Source organism: Melospiza georgiana, chromosome 3 (genome assembly GCF_028018845.1).
Source record: "Melospiza georgiana isolate bMelGeo1 chromosome 3, bMelGeo1.pri, whole genome shotgun sequence".
Classification (NCBI taxonomy): Eukaryota; Metazoa; Chordata; class Aves; order Passeriformes; family Passerellidae; genus Melospiza; species Melospiza georgiana.
The window spans coordinates 34537011-34555193 of record NC_080432.1 but is presented as its reverse complement, the minus strand read 5'-3'; the positions used below and the strand labels follow the sequence as shown (position 1 = coordinate 34555193).

At 36.3% G+C, this 18183-nt stretch overlaps 1 protein-coding gene across 1 annotated transcript in view; it reads left to right on the top strand.

Moving 5' to 3' along the window:
* The first annotated feature begins 213 nt into the window (after positions 1–213).
* Positions 214–18183, top strand: part of CENPF (centromere protein F) — a 34542-nt gene continuing 16572 nt past the window's right edge. The window contains exons 1-10 of the mRNA XM_058020792.1: positions 214–375; positions 1723–1919; positions 3205–3320; positions 4331–4422; positions 6755–7022; positions 8458–8660; positions 11404–11529; positions 13169–13297; positions 14847–14969; positions 18033–18168. Coding sequence (XP_057876775.1) covers positions 214–375; positions 1723–1919; positions 3205–3320; positions 4331–4422; positions 6755–7022; positions 8458–8660; positions 11404–11529; positions 13169–13297; positions 14847–14969; positions 18033–18168 — 1552 coding nt within the window. The remainder of the gene's footprint in view (positions 376–1722; positions 1920–3204; positions 3321–4330; positions 4423–6754; positions 7023–8457; positions 8661–11403; positions 11530–13168; positions 13298–14846; positions 14970–18032; positions 18169–18183) is intronic.

Genomic DNA, 18183 nt, shown 5'->3' with positions numbered 1-18183 from the left:
CAAAGTAGGCCTTCATGTTTTAAGGTGCTGCTTGGTGTTTAGATCAGGAAGCCTGTAAGATTGTGGAATGCTGTATTGTAATTGCTGCTGAGCTTAAAAGATGCAATTTTTTTTAAAGGGACGCTTAGTTCACCTGTTGGAAGCTCTCATTGTAGTTATCTTTGTATTTCAGGCATAACACTCCATTGTATGTGAAACGAGAATCTGGCCAGTATGAGCTGGGCTGTGGAGGAATGGAAAGAGGGCCTGTCCCCCAGAGTCCTGCAGAAGATCCATGAGCTGGAAAGCCAAGTGGATAAGTTTAAAAAGGAGCGTCAGCAAAGGCAATACCAGCTAGAGACTTTGGAGGCAGCCTTGCAGAAACAGAAGCAGAAGGTAACCCAAAATGCCATTCTCCATGCCAAACACTGTCATAACAGTTTATTTTCTGGTAGTTGTTGTTAGGGAATGGGTTAGTGTTTTGCTTCTTCTCCGTGACTGAAAGGAAAGGTAGCATGGAATTATAAGCTGTTCATCTTCATCTTACTTAATACTCATCATGTTCTTCTCTCTGTTTAGTTCTTTTTGGTTGTTAATATAATTCCTGCTTCCTATCTGTTTGGCATGATTGTCCATTTCTAGTTATTTATGTGTACTTTGAGGTTTTTCTAGACTTCTTTATGATTAGGAAAATAAACATTTTATTGTTACTCTCGTTACAATCCATGATAAGAACTGGGCCTATTTTATATACTAGAGCTGCACAGTTGGCAGCCTCTTCCTATTTTACCTTGCCTACAGATCCCTATAATCTTAGTTTGTTATTCCTTAGTCTTTTCCTTGTAGAGACTGGGGGTTTAGGATTTTGTGTTCCTTTTGGTTTTTTGGACTATAATTTTACACCTCATCTAACTCTACCCTGTCAGCCCTGTAACCAGGGGACTAAAGACCTGATTGGTAGAGTCCTGCCAAGTTTCAGGTCAGCAGTGACCCATTTGGTTCAATTTTGTTTTGTATTCTTTGACTACAGCTCAGAGACAATTTACAAAGGTTGCTTGTTACTCCCTTTAGATTGCTGCAACTTTCTAGGAAATCTTTAGCCTAGCAGTTTTCTTTGAGTTTCTTCTTGTGAGTTTTCAGGAAATTGTTTCAACCATTCCAAGGAACTGCTCTAGTCCCCAAACAGAAAGAAAGGGTGCTTTAAAACTCTCAGAAGCAGCAGGTAATACAATTGTCAGTCAAAAGAACAACACTGTGCCAAAGATGATGCCCCTTGGATGTTCCTCCAGGGAGGAGAAGGACATCTTTCCTGCCAGACTCTGTCTTCAAAGCTGTGACCTTTAATGATTATTGTGCACACTTTGTGGAGTGAGCCAAGGCCTTGTGGCTGCTAAAGATAAGCTGGAAAGGGAAGTGAGATGATCAGTGAAGAATGTGGACTAATGATGATTATTAGATTGTTTAATTTTTTTGAAGAGCTCATATCTCATTAATAAATAGAAACTGTTAATCTCACTGAGTTGAATTTTGGAAATGTGGGTTTTGTTCACACCCAGGAATATTTAAACAATGTGTACATTTGAGGTTTTTAGAGCTGTCAGGATTTTGAAGTGTGAGGAAGAAAATAACAGCATTGTGCTGAACCCACCACAAACATCTGAGCTTTGTGTTACTAAAATAATAAGTGCACCCAACTATAGAGAGGAGTTGATAATTTCAAAAATGTCTCTGTGTTCCATTTAGGTTGAAAGTGAAAAAAATGAATCTGCAATACTCAAAAGAGAAAACCAGAGCTTGATGGAATTGTGTGATAATCTTGAGAAAGCAAAGCAGAAAATTTCACATGATCTTCAAGTAAAAGAATCTCAGGTCAACATTCAGTCAGGTCAGCTGAATTCCTGCAAGAAGGATATTGAAAGGCTAGAACAAGAACTGAAAAGGTGAGGACTTGCTGTATGTCTCTAACATATTTACAATGGTTATTTCATAATTTTTTTTCCTCATGCCTTGTACATGTCCTAATAAAAGCAAATAAAGAGGAAGCTGTGTTGCTCTTTCAATTTTTCTTGTTTTGCTTTTTTTCTCTTTGATTTTTCTGAAAATTAAAGAGAGTTGAGGTATTTGACTGCTGTGACAAATAATGCAACACAATTTATAGCATGTAGAAATACCAACTTTGTGTAAGGAGTTGCTGAGATCCATCAGTGAAGAATCTAGTGAGATTCAACAAGGTTGATAGAACCCCACTGATGTTCTCTCTATCTGCTGTCAAATGTTGGGATAAAGAGACTGTGAGCTGAGGATATGTGTGTTCCATTTATCTATTCCCAAAAATTAAGTCTAGTTTGCTGAATTTCCCCATCCCATTATATTATTTATGTAACTGTTCATTACAAAATATCAGTTACTGCATGTACCTCATTCTTGGCCATTGTTTGTGATTTTGTGTTTGTCTGCCTTTTGTTTGGTACATGACCATTTGCCACTTCATCCCAACTGATGGTCCTCTGGAAGAGGAGCTCTTGGCATTGAGCTGTAAAAGAGAGGGAAGATAAAAAGGGAAATGTGGAGTCACTGATGCAGTGGGCTACACCCTGGGGCTGTCATCAACCTGTGCTCACTGAGCAGGACATAAGTTACTTTATGGCCTCTGAACTCCTTAGATGGTTTCATTGGATGCCTTGGTATCTTCAAACTCCCAAAATTCCCTCAAATGGGTTGTCTGCTGTGGTGTTTTGGGTAGTGATGTAAATGGAACACATGACAAATACACTGCTGACTGGAGAGGATTCCCTTGCATTTTGATGAAGTATGCATAGTTTTCTGCAAGTGTGCTGTATCAGCACAACTGAAAGTTGTGTTCCTGCCAGAAAGATGCTCGCTGAAGAGTAAGATTTGATATTCTCAGTGCTTACAGTTATTTGGGTGTGTTTAGCTGAACTACAGCTTCATACAGTAAGACCTCAATTCCTTCTACTTGGGGTTTGATTTTGTTTTTTAGCTATGACTCCTGGGTAATTGATTAACTATATTGAAACTCAAAATATGTCTTTTATATGTTTGTGTTATACCACCTAAAAATTTTCAGTGGATGTGTCTTGACTTGATCTTTAAACTAAGTCCTTAGACTCATATAATTTGTTAGTGTATGTCAGGCTGTTACAAATAGATAATTAATTTTTAGTTTCCATTATTAACTTCTGCTGCTGCTTCTTTCCTAAACAGATGCAAATGTGAGCTTGAGAGAAGTCAGCAAACATTGACTGCAGGAGATGTATCATTCAGTGGCACTCCACAGAAAAATTTTACTGCTCCTTTAACACCAGTTCAAAGTAATAATGGTAAATGATCCTTTTCTTCATCCTGCACAGATGGTTGCTGGATGTCAGTTTTCTTGGAAGGTTGAGTATTTTAAACACTACACTTGTACTGAGTTGCCTAGCCCCTCTCATGTAAGTTATTTTGAAAGCATCTAATTTGTAGCGCCCTAGGTTTAAATTTCAAAATTATTAGTACAGATTCAACACATCACAAACATTACATTTTTTCAATGCTGGATGGACATGGAATAGTAATAAAATATCCTTCAGTAGGCTGCAGCAATCTTTTGTATGCCTGTTCCTGGTGTCAGCTCTTCCCTTCATGTTGTGGGGAACAAATTCCTCCCTGTACCACAGGTATTTTAACTAAAATGCAGTCAATAGTTAAATGTGCTATTTATTTGGAGAGGATTTTTTTGCACAGACTGTTACTGTATATGATAATCTACACAATTAATGCTCTATATCCATTTCAAAGCATCACTTCTATCTTCAAATTAGGGACATCAAAAATATTTAAATGAACTGGAAAAACGACAGGAAGTTTCCTTAAGTGGAGAATTCTGTAGTCAGACACCCTTATGCTCTTTGTGCTGAAAAACTTTGATGTGTTCAATATATTATATGTGTTATTTACTTCTTTCAGTGCTATGAATGAATGTTCTGAGTTTGGCATATCTGTCTTACTCCAGTGGGAAATCTGAGATAATCTCTTGCTCTTGTTCTTTTTACTTTCTTTATGCATATCTGTAAAGGGGTGCAGTTAGTGGCAATGTCAAGCATTCCACTAAGCATGGCACTTCTGAAAAAGGGAAAAGATTAAAATGATTAATTGATTAAAGTTTACCTAACTATTTAAAATTATATTTCTGGGGAGATATTTTCCTTTGAAAGCTGGAGTCTTAAATTCATTAAGATAATTGCATCCTAGAATATTTCAAGTCGGAAGGGACCCATAGGGGTAAGAAAACCTGGCTGGATTGGGTGAAAAACTGGTCGGACTAAGGCAGATATTCATCATGTCTTTGTAGATGCTAGGTTTGAAGAACTAGAAGAAAAATACAGGAAAAAAGTACAAGAAAATAAAGAGCTGGAGTTACAACTGAGAACCATCCAGCTTAAGGTAAGTATCTCTTAGGAATGGTTTGTGTGATATTTAAGAAAGTAACCACTGAGTGAACTTGGAAAATGAAATGGAAGACTAGTGAAAAATATTATGCATCACATAAAATATAATTTCAAAAGAAAAAGAGAGAGAATTAATCTGTGTTGAACTGCCATTGAGAACTAATCTTAGAGAATTCAGAAAAGCCATCCTCTTTAAATAGCAAAGGAAAGGAGGACATTAAAAATGAGAACACATCCTTTACAAACTGGAAGTCTCCGGCAAGCAAGGACAAGATAAAACAGTGTCAGTTATGCCAAGTTAAATACTATATGATAATAAAATAGCCTTGAAAAATATTGTGAGTAATAATTCACACCTAGAAAATAGAAACCCATAAATCTTTCAAGCATATATGAAGGAGGAACAGTGTTGGCTAATCTCTGAGAACAAGATGAATAAGATGTGAAAGCCCTCAAGGAAAAAAGCCATTGCAGAAAATGTGAAATAATTTTATCTTTGGTACTTACTATGTAAAGGTTTAAAAACTTTTCCATGTCAGAACCTTTTTTTGAATCTGTGGCACACCTCAAATTGGAAATCAGAAGTAGTCTTAAATTAGATTGATAAAATGGATAGTAATTTAAAAAAAATCACCAGATACAGAGAATATTTTCCCATTAATTGATAGGGCACTGCAGTGTGGGACTGTTTAATCACTGTGATGTGCAATGTTGCCTTCTTCTTCCCTTGAAACTGGAAGGGGACAAGGATGATGGCATTAGAGAAAAACACTTCCAATGCTGCTTCTTGGAAATACAGTTTAGTCAGGCCAACATTTTGTCCTGGGCAAATTGTTAGAAACATGACACGATATGTTTATTGAAGCATGTGTGGGCGTATGGAGAAAAGGTCAACATTTGCTGATAAAGGCAAATCATGCCTCATATTTCAGACCTTTTGGGGGTTTTCTTTTAAGAGCAAATCATAAAATACATAAGTCAAGTGCAACTCAGTGTAATGTTGTTGGATATACACTGATGAAAGGGAAAAATTGGCTAAAGGGAGTTCTTGCAAGTTTAAAGGAAAAGATTGAGTGCAGAGTGGCAAAAAGTGGTCCATTTTTACTGGGGAATGGTGAGCAGAGGAGCCTGAAAAGGCTTCGTAAAAAGACCTGTGCTATTCAGCACATTGATTCATGTTCTGAAAAAGAGTTAAATAATAGAGTTTAATACCACACAGTATTTTGTAACACTTGCAATAATTAAGATGGTGAGTAAAATTCAGCTTAAAAAAGAATAGTGAAATAATACATCAGGAAAACATAATTTGAAAAAGGTATACCTGATACATTCAGACTTCTAGTCTGATTCCAGGAAGCATTTGTTTGTCATTGTGGCTAGTTCTGGATTCAAACTTCTGTCTCAGAAACTGTAAATTTAAATGGCATCTAGGGGAAATGATTACCACATGCATGATTAGTTTTCTTTTCCTCTTTGTTAACAAGTTATTTTACAGGATTGGACACAGTATTCTGGACAATGTAATATAGATTTTTGGTCTTGGCACAGCTGTTCCTAGATAACAGCACATTCTCTGGTTTGACTGAGAAGTCACACTGGGTATTACATGGTTTAGGGATTTAGTTTAAGAAAAAGTAATTCAAATGAGCTGCATTTCAAAATCCAATTAAAAAAGCAATAGGGGCTTTACTGTTTGTGGTTTTGTTTGTTTGGGGTTTTTTTCACTTAAGAAAGAGGAAAAAAGTGTCAATTTTTTTCTCGGTGTAGTTTTTCTGTGGGGAAATATTGAAAGCTTGTACCTGGCAGATTTCATTATAGAAATTTTGGAGTGTGTTTATAAGTTTAAATAATTAAATGTGTTTTGAATTTTCCTGTGGTTCTGCAGTAGAAGTAAATGTTGGTCAAATATCAGATATGTTAATCTGGACTTCTCGGTTTTATTTTTTTTTGCAACTTACTTGTCTTCACTTGCCTGTAAAAATGTAGGCTTTGATTTTTTAAAATATTGGAGTTTGAAAACTCCTCTTTAAAAAACTAAAAATTTATGTATGTTACTTGTAAAGATACACAGATCAAAATTCTTTTTTTGACATCCTGGTTTGTATTTATAAATAGCAGCTATGCTTGGAATCTTGGGCTGAAGTTATTTAATTTACATAGCATAAAAATTAATGCCATGTATCAGGGCTTTGCACTGGTGAGTGCTGCGATGTTATAACTATGTGGAATGATGATGACCTATTAGCTATTAATGTTAAATTAATTCTTTTGTTTTATGTTGATAAGGAACTGTGTAAAGGTACATTCTTTTCTTTTTTTGGACACAGAAAATAAACCAGCCTCATCCTCAAAGCTCTTTGAGTCACAGAGAGATTGCTCGGCATCAGGCTTCCTCATCTGTGTTTTCATGGCAACAGGAAAAGGCACCTTCTAGAAACCCAGAAACACCTGCAAGGGGAAGTTCTGCAGCATCCTCCTTTCCTTGGGATAAAGAAACCAATTCAAGTACTCAATCAGAGAAGAACGAGTTTGACAACAGCTTTGCTGAGAACTCAAATTCTTCCCTCATGATCCAGCTAAGGGCACAGAACCAAGGTATCTGATGCATTTCTTTAAGACCCAGAGGCAGTCTCCTGTATGGTTTCATGAAAGCTGGTTTGCAGATAGAAGCAGGCTATTGAAATTAGTGCTTTAGCAAGGAAAAGAGAAAGATACTTGCTGTTGCCTTTGGCAGCTGGCCCTGTTGGCTGCTGGTGTATTTTCAGTGATCATACACAGAGATTACACAAGCCGTAGTATCTTTTGCATAAGGGATATGAGAATTAGAAGGGAGCAGTTTGTATTTTTGGGCTGCGTAGAGGACATTATCTGAAAGGAAAAAATGCTTTTTTCCATTAATCCCATTAATCCTGGAACAATCTTCTTAAAACAGCTAAAAAAACTCTTCAGAATTTCATTGAATTTAATTATATTTTAATTATAAATTTATATATATTTATATAATTATAAATTTAATTATATTTTTTCCTTATTTTTCTATGTTATTGATACTTTTGACTGAGCAGTAATGTCTTAAAAATGTGATGATTGAACATGCTTAGTGCATGACTGAGTTGGTCCATGATGGACGCTACTGGAAACACAAAATGAAGTGCGATCAAAACCCAAGATATGGTCTTGTATTGCACATACTGACATGAAGAAATAATCATTCCTGATAGTTTTAAGAAAGGAAATAGCTAGTTTGTTGTGGTTTTGTTGAGCATTCACTTGAGCCTGCTATTTGTACGCTTTGGACAACTTTTCCACTGTTCTACAAGTCTCCAAACTCTTCATTCAAATACCTCACATACAGCTTCAATTCTGGTGGCTTTTTCAGCTTGGAAGCCATATAAATTCAGAATCAGGAAGACAGGACTTTTTAACAAAAAACCCACAAAGCCAGTTAATATTAATTCTGGATAATACTTCCTGTAGCTGACTTACATTTTCTACTGTGTTGTGATTTTTGGAAGCTAAACTCTTACTGATCTATACTGTGAGAATCTTAGTTTGTCTAGTTTTATATGTATGCAGTTTTGAGACAGGAAAAAGATTAAAATACAAAATGGGACATTTACAATTACCAAATAGTTGAAAAGTATTTTGGAAGCACAAAATTTTTTTGTATTTTTTTGTATTTTGTGCTAAGGAAATGCTTGTAGTGGATATGCTTATAAAAAAAATGTAATCGTTATTTCAGGTGACATGTTTCTGCATGTTTAAAAACAATAACAAAACAAAAAAAAATAAGCCAGCAGGAGGAACAAATTGTCTTTGCCTTTGCAACGCTTGTTCCTGAGCTCTCATGTTTGTGCTCTTAGGAGACAGCTAAAGCTTGTCTTAACTTGCTGAAAATTGTACAGGGTGTCTGCCTGTGCCAGGAAGTTGGGCTGTTATCAAACATTTTAAATAGGAAGTGGAAGTGTGTTGGAAGAGGTGCCTTCCAAAGCAGAAAGTATCCTTAATCTTTACTGTTTTTTAAATTCAGAACTAAATTCCATTATTAAAGACCTAGAACAGCAATTGCAAGCTCAAGAAAAACTGAAGAGGTCCTATATGAATAAACATCAAGAGACTGAACTGGAGCTGGACAGATTGAAGTTGGAATTAACTGAGAAGGATAAAATTCTGAACAAAACCAGAGATAAACTGACTCAAACGAGTACACAACTTGATCAAGCTACCACTCAGGTAAAATGTTGTCTCACACATCTTCTGACTTTCCTTACAATTCATTGTCAGTATTCCTATGTGTCAGTTTGCAGCCATTTAGTGAGAATCAAGGTTCTCAGATTAAGTTTCTCGAGAGTTTACTGAGGATCAAGGTTTGAGAAGTATATGCTAGTTTGATATGTATTATATGTAAGCAATTGCCCATTTTCTGGAAGGTTCTTACACCACCTGAAGAAATAACTTTCATACTCTGTTAAGATTGACTCAAATTCTGAAAAATATTTCCTGATCAAGTTGCATAGAGCAACAATGACATCTGGTGGCAAGTTTTGACCTGAAAAATACTGTCACATCTTTGGCTGAAAATCAGAATTTGCTGCTTATACTGCAGGATGATGTGGGGGCATAGTCCTTGTATTGTAAATTGCTTGTTTTAAATAATGTCTAGGTAAAAATGCAATGCAAGATTAAGAACATATGCAATTTCTAAATGAGATTTCACAGCCTAATCCTAGGGAGTTTGAATTCATAGTAAAAATCAAGAGAATAGTACACTTGCTTGGTCAAGAATTTACAGAGTGTATGTAAGTAAATACAAATAAAAATCTGAAATAGTTCAGATTTTTGCTCGTAATCAAAAGGAGAATGCCAGCCTTTAAAGTAATTTAAACTGCAGAAGGCAACAAGTGTTTTCCTTGATTAATCAAGTTGCATTACCTTCCTAAAGTTCCTTTTCACAACACTTAACAAATTTGAAATTAGTGCACAGATGTCATAATTCCTTGAATCTTCATATTTTAAAGAATTTAAAAGAATCTTCTATCTTTTAATTTTTTTTTTCTCTACTAGTGATTCATCTACAGTATAGGGAAAAAGATGTTTCTGTGTGTGTCTTCCCTGGGTAGAATAACTATCCATGTTTGTCAGCAAGTTTCTGCATGCTACTTAAGTACATTGGTGAGCTAATGTTTCCCACAACTCCTGTATTGGCCCTTAAAAAATAAACCTTTGCATGTAAACCTTGATCACTCTGCCTTCTCAGAGAGACAGCACCATTTGCCTGTTGATAATTCTGTGAGGAACTAGTTTAGGGGAAGTGGGTGAGGGATAATCAAACTCCTGACGTAGTCCCTTGACTTCATAAAGGCACTGTCATCATGGTGAGTTTGTGAGAAGACATAGCTGACCCAGTCTGACAGCTCAGTTCTCTGTAAAGGGCTTAATTTTAATTTATTTGATTCAACTTCCTAAAGATTAGGGTATTATGTTTTTAATTTTCCCTTGTTTAATTTCTATGGGTTTAAGAGAGTGGAATTGTTTTTCTAAAGAATCCAAGGGCATTAAAAGCAGCCCAAGGGAAGGGGGTGCATGTTCACAGCAGTGAACATGCCTGGGTAAGGACAAGGAGAAGTGGGACTTGTCACCATGGGAATTGATGTGCAGCCCATCCTTTAGGTGCAGAGCATCTTGCCCCAGAAGGTTCCTTTGGTCCTGCCATCTGAAGGTGACTCCTTTCTGTTCTGTTTCTTCTTTCTTGCCCTGGAATTGGATCTCTGCCTGCCCACTCTGGACTTTGAAAATAGAACTGTGTTGAGATTTTACACTTAGTTTGTGCCTTGTAGCCTGGATTTAATCCTGGCAACCTCCCTTGTACACTTCTCTGTCACTGGTACTATTCCCAGACCTCAAGCCCAGCACCTCTGTGTTTTCAAGTATTTTCACTCCTTGAGAGATCTGCAGCCTTTCTGCAATCACCTTTCCATGTGATCTTATGGAAATTCACAGTCCCAGCAGTTTCTGCCTAATACCTGACATCCCAATACAACTACCTGCTTCTTATGTTCTTATTTCTACTGTTTCATTTACTCAGTAAACAGCTCTTGTTGCTGAAGAAAGAATGTCCCATTCACCCTTTGCCATTTTTTCTTACTCTCTGGGGAAAATAAAGTACTTATTTTGCATTAACAGATTTGGTCTGGAATAAAGTTTACATTTTTTTTTGTTCAGGAAGTTAGGTGAACAATGCTTTACTCTCTTGGATGACATAATATTGACATAATCAACTGAGTTAAATAACAAGTTAGTGTGGAGGTGAACGTAGACATAGCTTGCTGGTTTTTGGGGGTTGTTTAAAGTTTAAATTGTAAAAAATACTGTTATTATAAACTAAGATATTTTCTTCTTATTTCTGTCTAAATCAACTTGCTGAATCACTCTGAAATCTGGTGGAATATCCATTTATTTTCAGTCTAAACATGTAGTTGCTTAGCAGTTAGCAGTTGTTCTTTAGTTGGTAGCAACCTGAGGTACTGAAAATGCAATATATTCCTAGTGCCAGATGTAGCATTGTTCTGCAGACTGTCAAAAACATTGATTTTCTAATTGTCTAAATATATATAAAGATATCATCTAAAGATGTATTTATTATTGTGTGTGTACACTAAAAAATACACATTGTATTTATTATTGTGTGTGTACTCTCATGTATACACATACACACTTAATACATAATATATTAAAGTATATATACTCCGCCTATACATACACACACATTCTCACTAACATAAAGAAGAATGAATGAGTTTTGTACTTTGGATTACTAAGAATTTATATGGTACCAGCTGAAGTTACTGTGGTTATATGAATGCTAGAACAATTGTAGTAGCTGACAGCAGTGAACTTGTTGTGTGAGAGCTTATATATTTAAATGAAACACCACTTGCACCTTTAACACTTACGATTGATAACTAAATTGTTATAGGTCCAAATGTTGGAGCAAAAGGTGAAGCGATTGTCAGAAGAGCTGCATTGCCAGAGACAAAATGCTGAGAGCGCTCGTCAGTCTTTGGAACAGAAAATAAAGGCCAAGGAAAAAGAATACCAACAGGTAAGACAAGGAGAACTTTTAACTTTGACTTCTTGAGGGGATGAAATTACTTGGCTTATGCTGTGTATCTGATTTTCTGTTAGTTGCAATCACATTTGACAGAGGGGTAAAAGTTGCAAAGGTAATTGAAAAAATGGAAAACAAACATTGCAATAGTGGGGATAGTATTCACTGGAAAATAGAGAATATGTGTGAGAGATAGAATGAGATGCAAATCCATGAGAAACTAGGCTCCATTTTTCATAAAATTATGTACATGTGAGCTCAAACTTAGTAACCAACTCAATTATTTCTGTGGAATTTGAGTTAATTTTGCATGCATTTCACACAGAAGAAAATAATTTCTTTAGTATTATATCTCTATTATTCTAATTTTGGTTCATGCTCATATGGTGTTAATATAGTCAATTAACATAAGTGTCTTTCATTTCCTTCATGCCAGCTCTTGCAGAGAGAAGTAGAGCACTATGCCTGGAATTTTTCTGCAATGAAGTTATAGTTAGTATTAACAGCATTAATACTGATTTGGAATAGGGCTAAACTCTTTGTATTTTTCTTTTTAAGCTTAATAAAGTAATCTGTGTTAGGAAATCCAAGGCACAGGTTCAGAAGTGGTAGTGCTATTTCAGATGGGCATTTTAAGTTTGCTTTAGGGATTGAATGTAAGGGCATTGCCCTGAGGAAGACTGCTTGTTGTGTCAAATGTTTAACCTGAAACCTTTTCTCTAAGGTATGTCCAGACAGATAAAATAATCAGCAGAGAAGTGCTGGTGGGGTAGCCAATAAACAGTGCTGCTACTAGCACTCTTGAATGAAAAAGTGGTTTTACAAAGTCTGTTAGTCAAGATGCTACCTTAGGATCTCAAACTGATACTGAGCCTTGTCTAGAAGTGGTAAATTGGGACAACTGATCTTTGCATTTGAATAGTTGTAGCATCATTATATTAATCAAAAGATGGGTTGAAGGCCTATAAACCTTATGTCCAGGTTTTTCCCTTTTTTTAAGTTAGCTAAATAAAGGCCTTCATAAAATTAATATGTTAGCCCACATACTGCCATTCTAAATTGTTCAGCAAGGCCATTAATTAAGAAGAACTCTGCAGTGGTTAGGATGTGTGAGCTGTTACAGGTTCATAAAATGTTTGTTTAATGTTCATTTATTTATAATATTAGTCTGTCACGTCCTATTTAAAGGCTCTGTTTTGCATCTTCTTGCAACAAAATTTGTGCAATATTGTGAGAAAAACCCTAACTTATAGTATGGTAAATAATAGCAGAGATGAACTTCTCTACTTGTACTGTAATCTAATTCTAATATGAAATATACCTTTAGTATGAAAATTTTTAACAATATTGCTTCTCTTACTTTTGGATTCAATTTTTTCCCTTTCTGTGACAGGAATGTTACAGTAATTAAGTTCTTGAGCAGATGACATAAATTGGGTTAGTGTCATTCTTGCCTATGTGGCATTTGCCTCATGAATTAAAGCTGTGTTTAAACTGTTTGCTGTGTAAGACAAGTGTCCCTGAGCAGGGAGTACCTACTGATAAAAATCAGTTGTTATTTCTGCAGTAACCAAAATAGAGGCATTTTGTGGTCATGTGTTTATTTCTTTGCTTCTCTGCCACTGTATTCTAGGAATTCTCTTGTCAGCAGCGTGCCTTGCAAACACTGGATCAGCAGTGCAACCAGATAAGAAACAAACTGAACCAGGAGCTACAGCAAGCCAAAAGTGACTTCAGCGTTCTGCAGGCAGAATTTGACAAAGTAGGCTTTTTTTAGCATTAAAGTCCACTGCTAGAGTGGCATTTAGTTGTCTCAACAACACTGTAATTATACATAAAGCAAAAAAATAATTCATGTGTTGTCTTGTATGAATGTTTTTACAGTATATATTAGATGTTCTGATAGATATTCTTACCAAAATAGATAGATATTCTTACCAAAATATTATATATTTACATGTGAATTATAGACTTTTAAAAGTTTGTGACTAGTCCACTTCTCACAGGGAAGGAAGTGTAAATGCAGGCAGTGCAGGTAAAATAAATCTGAGAAAGGAACATCTAAGGCTGATCACTTTATGAAAAAAACCAAAACAAAACCCAAAGAACCCCCATGCAGAGGTGTAGTTTGATGGTAGAGATACTGATCAACAGGTCAGTAGCCCTTTGAAAAAACAGTCCCATTTTCATATACCCTACCTATGCCCTCCTCATGTGATCCTGGAGAGAGCTGATAGAGGAGATAAAAAAAAGCAAAGAAAATATTACATTTAAATTAGCATATGTGTATGCAGAACCAAATGTTTGCTATCATTTTAACTCCCTGAACTGGTTCTCCACCAAATCAGATGAGTGTTATGGCTTGTGTAAGGAAGATCAGTATGAAGGAGCTCTTCCACAGCTTTGGCAGCAGGTACCTATTAAAACACATCAGTTGTCACAAACTCCCAATTTTCAGTAGTTTAAAAAGCAGCACAAGCCTCAAGAGTGGGTGACCAGAAAAAAGGAACGTTTATAAGCCTCCAAAAACCCTTGAGCTCAAGAGTAACTGATTTTCTAAAAAGGGCCACATGTTCTTGAAAGTTGTATTGAGAAGCCCCATTTGCAGGCATCCTAAACTGAAACATCATTTCTAAAACTGCCAACAGATTTCTTGCAGTCTTGTTTTATTTTAGAAATATAGCTGTGGGGCTACATTCAGTCAAAAGTTTTTACTGGAGGCTTCTTTATTATATGCATATTCTTTTGTATATGCTTACTGAAAAATTGATTAAATTGAGAGGACAGTAAGTGCCTTTTCAAAGAAAGGTAGTTTACTTGATGACCTCAGAATAGATTTTTTTTTTTTTTGACCCACTAGTGTAATTTCCTTCCTTTTTAATCTGGAGTGTTTTAGAACTCTTTTGAAAGACTTAAAACCTGTTCATTTTTTAAAAAATCTATGTCAACAGAGCTGTAATTGCAGTTATGATCCTGACTTTGATTCCCACAGCTTAGCAAAAAGCCAATTGTATTTCAATCTCATTTCTGTCCTACAGATATCATTGTGGTGATGTAGCTGCAAGTTGAATGAATTAATCTTGTTTCAGACAGTCTAGAAAATGATGTATTTTAGAGAAATCCCATCTTTTTGGTCAGAAGCAAAGGAGTGGAAAGGCAAACAGCAACTTTTCTCTAAACACCAGTAAAGCAACTCTTGGGTTCAGGGTGGGATAAAATAATGTAGTTTCGTTTTGTAGCAGAATGTTGAGTTCAAGAACTGGAGTTTAAAAAAGGAAGTTGTTCCTGTGATTACAACGTTGGTTTTCCAGGTAACGGCAGCAAAACAACGCTTGGAACATGACACTGGTGATCTCACCCAGAAGCTGTGCAGAGCAGAGCAGACTTTATCAGCAGCACAGGCTAAGGAAGCTGACCTGACAAGAAGCTTTCAGGTGAGCAATGCTGAGGAGTATTTGGCAGAATTAATACCGTAAATCAGCAATTTGTAAACACTTGATACTCTGGAGCATGTGCTCACAATTGTGTTTTTCCCCATAAGCAATCTTTAAACACTTTTGTGGACCATCTTAATAACTCATCCTAGTTGTAACAAAAAATGAGGCCTTCCCTAACATCATGGAAATCAGTGCAGTTTCTGGAGTTAGGTGTGTGGTTAGGATTCATGGCTGTAATGCTGATGATATGGTTCTAGTTCATGTTGGACTTACTTTTAAAAAAAATGAATTGTGTTTCAAGAGATGCTTGCTTTGGGTTCTGAAATAAAAGTCAAATAGTAAATACATGTTTGATTTTGAAAGTAAATTCTAGAATTATTGACTGCTGCTTTGATTCATACTGTTAAACACAGTGACTTTTGTACAAGTATTATTTCCTCTTTTAAAAACATGTATCTGTCTTAGAATAAGACAATCTAATAAATATGCAATATTGGAAAAACTTTCTCCCAAATGAAGGTAATTTCAGAGAAGTTTCTGTATGCTTTAAACATGCAGAAAGCTTTTCACTTTAAAGTCTCCTCTGTCTTCTCAGTTACATTGTTTTGCTTTGGTGGCAGCCAGAACAGCTGCACTTGAAATTGTTCCAGTTTTGCCACTGGAGACCTCTCGATGCAAATTTTATCCTTTATTTGGAGAATCAGCAGTAGTAGGAAAACCAGCTGGATACCTGTGTAATCCGTGTTGCAATTTGGTTTTGTTAAACACTCTCATTTTGCTTGTTACCAGTTGTCATCAGCAGATATAAAATAACCTGGCATAGTCTCTGCCAAAAAATTACATTCAAAATTCTCAGCAAAAGTCTAAATTAAAATAGTGAATTTTTGTTCAGATTGTCACAAACATTTGTAGGGGTTTAATGTAGTGTGAAAATGTAGGTGCATTTTTGCTGGTAGATTGCAATGTCTGAGAACATTCCCAGCTATTGGAATGTGACTGTTGCTGGAACAGCACTTTGCATGGTTTTGGCCCAGCTGACTGGCTCTCTCTCATACATTGCCTTGTTGAGCAAGTCCAGAGGAGGCCACCAAGGGCATGATCAGATGAATGGAGCACCTCTCCTACGAGGAAAGGCTGAGAGAATTGGGTTTGTTCAGTCTGGAGGAGAAAAGGCTTTGGGGTGACCTAATTGTGGTCTTCCAGTTTCTGAAGGGAGCCTATTAAAAAGATGGAGAGAGACTATTTACAAAGGCATGTGGTGACAGGACAAGGGGAAATGATTTCAAACTAACAGAGGGTAAGTTTGTATTGGACACTAGGAAAAAATTCTGTACCCAGTCTAGCAAGGGAGGCTCCCGCCCATGGCAGGGAGGTTGGAACTAGATGACCTTTAAGGTCTCTTCCAACCCAATGTATAATTCTATGGATATTGGGAATGTTTGCACCAAATTGAAATAATTGGACCTTTTGTGGAGAGCTTGGTTCAAACATGGCTTAAAGAAAGAGGCCATGAAAATATACAGCTGATGGAAAAGTAAAAAGCAGCCATAAAGCAGCAGTTCCCAAGTCTTTTTCTGTAAATAATTAGGTTCTCAGGCACATTTTTATAAACAGCAGGATTCTCAGGCAGTCTTCTCATAACAGGTAAACATTCTGTCCTTGGCTGCTCTGGGAACAGATATGAAGGTTTTGAGAACTTTTCATATCACGGTGAGAACACAAATCTTGGTTTCAATAAACAAACCACAGGTATTGTAAACAGAAGGAGGGGTTAGAGTTTTCTCTGTAGCCTATCGTGAGCTCGGATTTTGCAATATGCATGAACTTAATTAACACGGTTATAAAAAGTGACTGATTGGATCAATAAATGAGAGTCGATGCTCATCAGTCGGATGGTCGTCTCCCTTCACTTCAATAACCTTTCAGCCATTTTAATTCCTTAAACTTGTTTTTCTTTCCATAGACCACCCTAGGTTTTGTAATGAATGGCTTAGTTTAATTCATGTACTTGCATTGCAGCTTTGAATGCAAGGGGTTTAGATGCTTGGACATCTTGGACGATTTATTAAGATTGCTAGAAAGCTTATTAATTAAATTTATATGAAACTGGATTTTTTGTTTAAGGTGTGGGTAGGGAAGGCTGTGAGTAGAAGGGAAGACAACTGTTAGTGACAGTGACAGTTTTAATCATGTTCTGAGGGTAACTTATTTATGTTGTTGCAAAAACAACCCTGCCATGCCAGCAAGCTTTTAATTTTTCCATTCACACCTTTCCATTTCTTGAGCTTGGCTTTTGTGAATCCTATGCCCATCTGCTAGTAGTAAATGGATGGATAATTGACAGTCTGTTTCCATTTGGACCATGCCAGTTCCATGGCATCTGTTGTCCAGAGCACAGGAGTTTGGAGAACAAGGATGAGTCTCTTTAGAAGAACTTGAATTTTGTTTCCTGGGTGCCAAGTAGTTACACAGTGTTCTTTGGTGGTGGTCATAGTGTGTTCTGTTTGCTTGTTTGGAGTTTTTAAAAATGAATTTATTTGAAAGAAAGTGCTGTTAATTGCAAAACAACCATCTGAAAGTGTAAGCACTTCTAAATATAAATTGGCCTGTGTTGCCATGTTGTTGATGTTCAGTGGAAAGAGAATTTGTCTCTACATGAGATGGCAGGTGAAATCTGATCTACACATTTCATGTTAATTTTGATGCCATTGCAGGGATTTGTTTACTGAGCTACTTTGGAAAAGTAGCCTGACTTAATCAGCTCAGATTTTGTAGAATCTGTCCTGTTCCATCTCTTTCTGTGAAATCATGTGGAGCTGTTTGTTCTGTGCTAACAGGTGATGCTGACTGCATCAACTGCAGCATCTCTCTGATGCTGTCAATTCGCTAAGAATAAAAAATTCAGCTTATGTTTCCAAGCAATGCTTAGGAACCCAGGCATGGATTCCCAAAGTCTTAACAGGATCTAGTGAAATATCTTTACTTTGATTTAAATGAACTGAGTCTGTTGATCTCCTTATCAATTTACATGAAATATGGCCTTATTTGGTTTTGGTTTAGGAAGTGAAGCAGGAGAAAAATCTTCTCAATTGTCAACTTGAAAAGAAATCACGAGAGATCCACCACCTTGAGGAAGAACTAAATATGATCAAGCAATCTCTAAAGCAAAGCCAAAATCTTGCAGAAGAGATGAAAAGTGAGTTATGATATT